Here is a 10,257-nt window from a genome sequence, read left to right as displayed (position 1 = left end):
AATAAAAACCGTTCTCGAACAATATTAAATGTGCTCTTCATGGTAAAACTGTACACAATCCTCCTTTAGGCTACTTTCTGATCACAGTCTGATGCGTTGCGTTTTAAAGGTGGTATGTCAACTTGTGTAGCCTAGTTTTAAAAACGCGCATCGTCGTTTCGACGAATATAATCGCTACTGGTGCATATAATCAAGTATCTTTACCTTTCTGATCAAACCTGACATTAAACCCAAAGAAAGAGCTCGTGTCCATCCTGGAGAGTGAGTGACTGCATGCTCGCTCTCGCTCTCTCTGCGCGCTCACGCTGCGCGCTCCTGACTGTTATCAGCATATTCTCCGGACTGTACGATGAAAGCCAGAGAGATCGTAATTTTCCACACTTGCTCTTTTCTGTTTTCTCTTCTGTCAGGTGAGTAAAACACAACTAATGTTCTCGGATACTTGTTGCTGTTTATTGGAATATAGTGTGTGTGTGCTGTCTGTGAGTGACTCAATGTTAGTTTGCAAATAAGACAGATAATGACAGGCTGACCCAATTAACGAGTCGGTTTATTTATTGAGCGTAATGCCCAAAGTGTGTGTTTCGTGTAGTTTGGATTATAACTATTTATTCCCGAAAATTACTAGTTAAAAAAAGAGTTTTTCGAAATACTCGTTTTCTTTTTTGTGGCAACATTCCCCAATGCTTTCACACTGTGTGGGGTAAAATATCACAATTAAACATTTTATTTTTCTTTTAGGCACAATAAAGATTCTAAAACTGCAAGTTTTTTTTTATTTCTTTACATTTGTAAAATTAAAAATATATATATTTATGCATGCATTTACGCCTGTTTTAGAAGTTTTAACGTTTGATTACTTGTAATCAGGATTATAATATTCAAGATAAAGGATTTAAGACGCTTTCTACAATGTTTGCAACTGTGTTATTACACAATATCAAGCGCTTTGCTGCGTTCCTCGTGTGTAAGTCTGATCTACATGAATGTAAGTTGATGAGTGTGTGTTCAGATCCTCAGATCCTGCAGGTAATGTAATGTAGTGGTGTGTGTGTGTGTGTGTGTGTGTGTGTGTGCAGATGCGGGGGTTTCCGGCTCTGATGCTGAGCACAGGCTGTTCTCCATCATCTTCTCCAGTTATAACCAGTACATCAGACCCGTGGAGAACGTGTCCGACCCGGTCGTGGTCCAGTTTGAGGTGTCCATGTCACAGCTAGTGAAAGTGGTGAGTGTTTGCCTCCTCCTCCTCCTCCTCCTCGTCTGCATCAGCTTCCATCAGTCGTGATGAGTTCAAAGAGCAAGGGCTTTTCACTCCAGAAGCCTTGACCTCTGACCTCAGGCATGCATGAATCAGTCAGTCAGTGTGAGCGAGCTCGTGATTTAGCTAAATCTCCTCATCTAACCCAGTGTGACCCATACACCTCACTGCTTTCAGTACAGTTTCCATCCAGCCTTTTCTCCTTTGCTGTTTCATGGTTTAATTCATTTTGATTTCTGGTTTCTGTGATGTAGAATGGAGTGAGAGCCATTTTCACTACTTCTGTGAATGCAGTCATGTCTGCTCGATATGCTTTAAAGTTTTTAGGGAGTTAATTTCATGCATTTTGGGTTTGAAGGACAAACCACTATAAAAAAGTGTAATATCGCAGCAACATTACTGGACTGATGTTATATTTGACATTCGATTGGATGAAAAAAACATTTTCAGGCTCCTATTGTAATAGATGACAGTGTATCATGCACACGTTGACAGTTTTAATAGGTAACAAATTAAGTTTCAACAAATCAAAATGGTTTCCTTAGCTGTGTTTCAATCGAATTTAACTTGTTCACAATATTAGAATATGGCATAACCACCAAACCAACATTTGAGATGCAGCGATGCGATTGGTCCGCTGGTTTAGTCCAGTTGTCCAATCACAGCCTCTGCTGGGTTTCTGCTTGCACATCAAATCTCTCTCTGAGACTCTGCTCCTCTCTCCACAGGACGAGGTGAACCAGATTATGGAGACCAATCTCTGGCTGCGACATGTAAGCTCATACATTATTCATGCACGTCCAACTGATTCATTTTGATCACTCAACACACTTGTATTCGCTATATCTTTGCGGTCACTGTTTAAATTGATCGGTACAGGAGTAAAGAAGTGAGCTTCACCTGTAAAACTGATTTACCAGTTAAATATGAATCATGAACAGACCTTTTATTACATAATAATAGGTAAAACCTTTGTGAATGGTGCTCAAAAGTATGTCCACTTTATTGATAATTCAGATTCAGATTGATAATGCATTTCAGATCAGCAATACAATGTTTTTCGATTTACAAACCATGTATTAAAAGTAAAAACCGGAGATCTGTTTTTAAAAGTCCAAATGATGTTAATTGAATAAATAGGAAAAAGAGGCTGCTGTCACTTTAAGAAGTGAGCGGTGATGTTGACTAAGAAAGCTGGAGAAAACTATGATTATGATCACCTAATAATGATTAACCTAAAGTTCTAGCTTATTTGCGGACGATAACTGTGTTCTGTGGCTTGGTTTAAAACTGAAATTTAATACATTTACACTGAATATGTTTAAAGAAAATATTTTTTTATTTTAGTATGATGTTGAGATATCAAAAAATTGTTGTTGTTGTTTGTCCAAATTCATTATTACCGCTTTATACGTTTCTTTATAATAATTCAGATTAATAACTGACAGCGCAGATGAAGAAGTAAACGAGGATGAGAGGATTGTGATCTGTCATGTTAATTCCCTGATGTCTAATTGTCTATTGTTTTTAATTAAATGAAGTTTAAAGTTAAACAAGAAGATTGCCGGAAATAAAGAAAGTGCATATCATCATTTGTTTATAGAGGACTATCGAATGAAGCATCGTGATCTACTGGAGATAATCGTGCAGCTCATTACCGTTTCAGCATAATCTCATTTAATACATAATTCATTCTCCTGGGTGGCAAGTCTTACAAAATATTTTAGCGACTGACCTAGACAATAGAAATAAAACGGTGCATCTATTAACAGTGTCAGACATATTAAAAATGACAAGCGGGATGGGTCTACCCTTTCTTTGTCTTTTATTACTGTGTCCTTTCTGCAGACACAGGCTTTGCTGTTGCTCTGAGACGATCTGGAGAATAATAAACGAGAGGATGGCTTATAGCCATGTCTTTCAAACACACTTAATATCTTAATGTCTAACGATCGTGCCAGAATCCAGCAGGCCTTCACAAACTGAGCTCAACTATATTACTCAGCATATATTGAGGGAGGGATTTAAAATGCATGCTTTAAAATATAAAATGTACTTAAAAATAACTTGTATATAGGTTTTTAAATAGTAATTTTACGCTATTTCAACTTGTTAACTTGCTTCCTGAACATATTTGATTTATTTAGTCTGTGAGTTTGCTGTGACCGTGGAATACTAAATGTAAGTCAGCATTATACACTAGCCTGATGCAAATACAATGTTCCTCTAATGTTCAAAAGTTTTCTAAATGTTTACACTCAGCAGATATATGAAGTTTAAATTTAATGTAAATCAAATATAGTGTACTATATTTTTTTATTTTATATGAAATATATGTTTTACAAAATATTTTTACTCTAAAATTAATATAAAATCAAATCTAACCAAGTTATGTTCCAAATTTAAAGTTGATATCACAAAAATTGAAGTTCCCATCCCATGAGATTGTGTTTAGGCGTACTACCAAAAATAGCCACCGGGTGCCATAGATTCTATTGAATTTAGTTTTATACATTCTGCCTTAACAAATTAAGAAATTTCTGTCCTAATATCAATTCTGTCACAAAATTTGTAATCTTGAGACACAGACCTTTCTGACATTGTGTTTTGTCAAGATTAGAAAAAGTTTTGATCATAAATGATGAAATAAAATAAGTAACGTTTCTATGGTAACACAATGTTCAATTATAAAACGGTTTTCACAGGATCAATTCTGAGTTTATAAGCTTTCAAATGATACCTATTTTATGATAACTACTAAAATATGGGAAATAATAAAAAGGCGATAAAAAATATAATATTATATTTTAGAGGATATTATAATTTTTAGAGCCAATATTATACCTTAATTTTTTATTGAAAAATACTAGATTATATGTTTTATTATGAACTTTAGCATAAAAACAGAAGTTTCAATGATTAAAAGTGGGTGCATCGACTTTTTGTGACAAAGGTCAGACCTCCTGTTATGATGGAGATTTTTTGAGGTGCACTCTTGTCATAAATTCATCAATTACTCTTCCTACATAATTTGTAACACAAAACAGGGGTAGAATATCGATTTGGAATAGACCTTTCCAAAGATAGATAATTTGTCATAATCAGATTAGGATTTAATTGAAATATGGATCTCCGTAGATCTGGAATGATTATAAGCTGAGGTGGAATCCCAAGGACTTCGGAGGGGTCGAGTTCATCCGTGTTCCCTCCAAGAAGATCTGGAAGCCGGACATTGTGTTGTACAACAAGTAAGTGTGCCGGATCCGTTCCGCTCCTCGTTTCGTGATTACGGGTGTCAGTCCTTCATCAAGACCCTCGTGTCCCGAATCGAGCCCGTTCTCATCCCAAGGCGTCATATACTGAAACTTTTGACATTTCGTCTACATTCAACGCACATGGCACCCTTCAGCGTCAAGATGAGATGCAGATATATATGGGACAGAAGGCGCCTCCTAGTGGTCTAACACTAACACTACCCCAGACCTAAACCTACCATAACCGAACAAAGCTCTGTGTGTGTTATATTGACGCTAAAGTGTGCCATGTGCGTTGGATTTAGACGAAATTTCAATAGTGTCACTATATGACGCCCTAGGATGAGAACGCTGAACAGGCTTGGACCCAAAGCACAGGACAATAGAGACACCAGAATAACAATATTCATGATTCTGAAGCTGAAAATACAGAATTATTGTTGATGAATATGCTTGATCTCTGTCACTGACTAGATATATTTACATTAATGTCAGACTGGAAATATCAGACATGTGGCATAATCAAGACCCACAGATATGTATTATTATACATTATATTCAACATTATATATAGCAGTTTACTGTAGTCCTGACACTAAAACTCTGAAAACAGTAACTTTCATTTTGGTTGAACGATCCGCGACACAAGTGGTTTGAGTTTTGCATGTGCCGGCCCTCGTCCTCACGATCTGCCTCTGTTCCCGAAACCGCAGTGCTGTGGGAGATTTCCAGGTGGACGATAAAACGAAAGCTCTTCTGCGCTACAACGGAGACGTGACCTGGATCCCGCCGGCCATCTTCAAGAGCTCCTGCAAGATCGACGTCACGTACTTCCCGTTCGACTACCAGAACTGCACCATGAAGTTCGGCTCGTGGACCTACGACAAGGCCAAGATCGACCTGGTGCTCATCGGCTCCACCATCAACCTCAACGAGTTCTGGGAGAGCGGCGAGTGGACGATCATCGACGCGCCCGGGTACAAACACGACATCAAGTACAACTGCTGTGAGGAGATCTACACGGACATCACGTACTCGCTCTACATCCGCCGGCTGCCTCTGTTCTACACCATCAACATGATCATCCCCTGTTTGCTGATCTCCTTCCTCACGGTCCTGGTGTTCTACCTGCCCTCGGACTGCGGCGAGAAGATCACGCTGTGCATCTCCGTCCTCCTCTCGCTCACGGTGTTCCTGCTGGTGATCACCGAAACCATCCCGTCCACGTCTCTCGTCATCCCTCTGATCGGGGAGTACCTGCTGTTCACCATGATCTTCGTCACGCTCTCCATCGTGATCACGGTGTTCGTGCTGAACGTGCACTACCGCACGCCGAAGACGCACACCATGCCGGGTTGGGTGAGGCGGGTCTTCCTCGGCTTGCTCCCGCGGGTCATGTTCATGACGAGGCCTGGGACCGACCCGGAGCGACCCGGGAGACCGTGTGCTCTTCATGCTCCAGCTTCCCCTGGTGAGAAACATGTGTGCTAAGTGTACTTGCGGCCTTATTTAAAATATAATAAAGCAGTGTTACTCATCGCCAACTTTTAATATGTGGCTTGCGTGGCGGTGAATATTACAGTGATATGATCGTGCTGTCAATATATAGATATTAACATGCAGGGTGATATATTAATGATGAATATATTCTAGAAATCAGTTTTTTTAGTCATCTTGTCTCAGTTACAAATTTGACCGGTGAATCATAAATAATGACTTTTTCTTGCATTGCATATTGTATGTTCAGGGACGACAGATTGATGATTGGACATGGTGTTTATGTCTGGATGTAACGTTTGATACTCTGACGCAGTGAAGGGTGTTCTGTGCCCAGGCCCCATCGCTCCTGGCCCGCTCCTGTGCTCGACCGAGCTCCACAGCCTGGCCGCCGCCGGGCTCCTGCGGGGAGAGTGCCCAGGCTCCTGTTGCTGGAACCCTCACGGCATCAGCGGCGCGGGAGACGACGGAGGAGCGAGTCCCAGCTCCAGCTCCCAGTCCTCAGATGGGCTTCTGTGCGCGGCCGCTCTCTCGCCGCGGGTCCGAGAGGCCATCGAGAGCGTCAAGTACATCGCAGAGACCATGAGGCTTAAGAACGAGGCCGAGGAGGTGAGAGAGCCGAGCGAGGCGTCATTATACACTCACCTAAAGGATTATTAGGAACACCAGACTAATACTGTGTTTGACCCCCTTTCGCCTTAATTCTCCGTGGCATTGATTCAACAAGGTGCTGAAAGCATTCTTTAGAAATGTTGGCCCCTATTGATAGGATAGCATCTTGCAGTTGATGGAGATTTGTGGGATGAAGCTCCCGTTCCTCCACATCCCAAAGATGCTCTATTGGGTTGAGATCTGGTGACTGTGGCGGCCATTTTAGTACAGTCAACTCATTGACATGTTCAAGAAACCAATCTGAAATGAGTCGAGCTTTGTGTCATGGTGCATTATCCTGCTGGAAGTAGCCATCAGAGGATGGGGACATGGTGGCCATAAAGGGATGGACATGGTCAGAAACAATGCTCAGGTAGGCTGTGGCATTTAAACCATGCCCAATTGGCACTAAGCGGCCAAAAGTGTGCCAAGAAAACATCCCCACACCATTACACCACCACCACCAGCCTGCACAGTGGGAACAAGGCATGATGGATCCATGTTCTCATTCTGTTTATGTAACTCTGACTCAACCATCTGAATGTCGAGACTCATCAGACCAGGCAACATTTCTCCAGTCTTCAACTGTCCAGTTTTGGTGAGCTCTTGCAAATTGTCGCCTCTTTTTCCTATTTGTAGTGGAGATGAGTGGTACCCGGTGGGGTCTTCTGCTGTTCAAGGTTGTGTGTGTTGTGCTTTGCTGCATACCTCGGTTGTAACGAGTGGTTATTTCAGTCAAAGTTGCTCTTCTATCGGCTTGAATCAGTCGGACCATTCTCCTCTGACCTCTCGCATCAGCAAGGCATTTTCTCCCACAGGACTGACCCATACTGGATGTTTTTCCCTTCTCACTCCATTCTTTGTAAACCCTAGAAATGGTTGTGGGTGAAAATCCCAGTAACTGAGCAGATTGTGAAATACTCAAGACACCAACAACCATTGCTTAAATCATCTTTCTTTCCCATTCTGGCATTCAGTTTGGAGTTCAGGAGATTGTCTTGACCAGGACCACACCCCTAAATGCATTGAAGACACTGCCATGTGATTGGTTGATTAAATAATTGGATTAATGAGAAATTGAACAGGTGATCCTAATAATCCTTTTGGTGAGTGTATAATGACATTATATTTCATCAAAGGACAATTCCGGCGCAAAATGAACCTAGGGGTTAATAACACATGGGAACACAGAGTTTACATTGAATTGAATTGAATAGCTTTATACCGGTGGTTCTCAACTCGTTTGGCCGTTTCCTATGGTCATCAAGCCAAGACCCGCTTTATTAGGAATTACAGTATTTACAGTCAACAATTGAAGTGGATCAACAAAAGTGCATCAAAGTTGTCCTCAGACAAGAACAGGTATTGTTCAAAATTCATGTATAACTTTGATGAAACGTTTTGATCCACTTCAAACGTTGACTACTGTATTTATATATGGGCCTGTTATAATACATTTGCTTTCGCAAAAAAATTATATTTGCAAGTAAGATGATATTTAATGCTTAGTTTTATGATCAAAGCTCTGTAGTTTTAAATCATACAATGATTGAGAGATGAACTAATTCCTCAAAAGCGATGATCATATTTGAAATACTCATGATTTTTATTAGAAATGATGATGGATAATCAAGTAAACCTCAGTTGCTTCTGTCCATTTGAAATATTACTAACAATATCAAAGTGATGTTTACCTTTACAGTGCAGTTTTGAGCGCAGAAAGACACGTGAAGCTGAAGCAGGACGCATGCAATTAATACAAGTGTAAAGACTCCATCAGACGAGCTTTGCTGATGTCTTGCTCTCCGGCTCTCGACTCCGCAGGTCCAGGACGACTGGAAGTACGTTGCCATGGTGATTGACCGGATCTTCCTGTGGGTGTTTGTGCTGGTGTGTATTCTGGGGACGGCCGGGCTCTTTCTCCAGCCGCTGCTGTTGGCCGAGGACATGTGACGCACACTTTCGATCTCAACATTTTGATAGTCAGAATCAAGTTTTAGCAACCCTAACAATGCATTTTTTACATATTTCTATCATGCGTCGTTTAGAGCTGAATGCCAAGACAGTCGCTGGACCTCGAAGGGTTAAATGGATCATCATCGGACTTTAGGAAGGTTTCTCTGCACTCGTTACCTTAAACGCGGTTAAAAGTCTTACCCAAAAGTGGACATTTATTTGCTCTCGAGTTGTTCATAACACACACATGTTCATTATTGTTCATAACACACGGCGTCATATTTTCTTTTCTGGTTCCAGAAATGTAGTATTTTGAAGAATTCTCACACAGGTCTTTTCCATAGTTCATATTAGCTCCAGAATACACAATCTTATTTCCAATATATAGACTTTTTATCTGACAATTCTGACTCATTTTTTTCTCTGATTGCTTTCTCAGAATTGTGTTTTGTTTTTGAAGTCAGAATTGCCAGATAAAAAGTAGTATTTTATTATTGTGGTAATAGGTTTCCATACCAAAATGGCTAAAAGGTAGTCTGTGCAACTCTGCTTTTGTCTTCCAGGGAAAAATAACATCACACAGCATTTTTTATTTATGTATTACATTATAATAATTTGTTACATTATATAAAAAATATCTAATAAAAAAACCTGTTAGACTTTTTTTTTACAGACTTATAAAAAATCCAGTCTCTTTATGTTCACATTTGCTTCCAGCGCCACCTGGTGGTGACTTTGAGCAAGTCCAGGGAACCAGTCAGTAATGGGTTTCTAAAACTATCAATGCAATCCGATGTTGTTTTCCCGACATGTAATAATTGTCTGTTCGCTGTACATGTCAATATATTCTTAATGTAAAACTTTGATGCACATTTCCAACCTTTCAAGCAACCCTGCAAATAAAGGAAACACTGAGAACTGTGAACATCTTCTGTCAAGGAAGAAATGATTGATCTTTGTTCTCGTGAGAGTTATGCGTTTCACACTCACGTCTGCCTTCGGCTGTATTCACATCGATCACATCTATCTAACGCACTGTAAATTAGTGTCATACACCTGTCTCTGAGAGTTCACGGCTTTCATCACACAATAAATCAGATCTTCCTCAAGTGGCATTAAGGCGGAATCGCTCACACTGACATCCAGACAATATAAAGAACATATTCACAAATTTATAGCAACCTATTAATAATAGGATTAAATGACATCATGTGTACATTCAAGGGTTTCTCAGTTTACAGGTTTGTTATCATCTGCTTACACACATTTAAAAAAATGTTGCCTCTTTTTTCTCAAAACTGTACACACAAATCCAACAATTGCACACAGAATGGAAAATGCCTCACAAGCAAATATTTGTCTTGCGTTGCAAGCATTTGTGGTTGTGAATACAGAATTACACAGTCCAAAAATCCTATAACTCAACCTTTGACCTTTTATAGGCCCATTCTAAAGCACTGATTGGTGTGTGTGTGAGGCTTTTTAAACAGGAAATCAAGAGACTTCCTGTTAGATTGTTGTGTTTCATAGAGACGTGTGTGTTGTGGTTTGCAAACAGACTTTGATGAAATTGAAAACCGAGTCGAAGGCAGAGGATTATTGTCTGGTTTTGCAGATGTGGTGTGTGTTTTTGAGTGTCAG

The 10,257-nt window shown here is 40.1% G+C and overlaps 1 protein-coding gene across 1 annotated transcript; it reads left to right on the top strand.

Annotated features, from left to right (window-relative positions):
• The first annotated feature begins 332 nt into the window (after window positions 1-332).
• On the top strand, window positions 333-9,535 carry chrna3 (cholinergic receptor, nicotinic, alpha 3). The gene is made up of 7 exons (XM_039647427.2): window positions 333-410; window positions 1,080-1,225; window positions 1,987-2,031; window positions 4,397-4,506; window positions 5,226-5,983; window positions 6,347-6,618; window positions 8,485-9,535. Exons 1-7 carry the CDS (start codon window positions 350-352, stop codon window positions 8,611-8,613), a joined length of 1,521 nt encoding a protein of 506 aa, XP_039503361.2. The 5' UTR covers window positions 333-349; the 3' UTR covers window positions 8,614-9,535.
• Window positions 9,536-10,257: the final 722 nt, after the last annotated feature.

The sequence above is a fragment of the Pimephales promelas genome, chromosome 10 (genome assembly GCF_988280905.1).
Source record: "Pimephales promelas chromosome 10, fPimPro1.hap1.1, whole genome shotgun sequence".
In the NCBI taxonomy this organism is placed as follows: Eukaryota; Metazoa; Chordata; class Actinopteri; order Cypriniformes; family Leuciscidae; genus Pimephales; species Pimephales promelas.
The sequence above is the reverse complement of the archived record's forward strand: the minus strand, read 5'-3'. Positions and strand labels throughout refer to the sequence as shown.

Bases quoted from the DNA above. Each gene is read 5' to 3' on its own strand.
- chrna3 (XM_039647427.2), top strand. From the start codon at position 350: ATGAAAGCCAGAGAGATCGTAATTTTCCACACTTGCTCTTTTCTGTTT. The intron at 1,226-1,986 runs GTGAGTGTTTGC...CTCTCTCCACAG, and splicing joins TGTCACAGCTAGTGAAAGTG to GACGAGGTGAACCAGATTAT. The intron at 2,032-4,396 runs GTAAGCTCATAC...GGATCTCCGTAG, and splicing joins CCAATCTCTGGCTGCGACAT to ATCTGGAATGATTATAAGCT.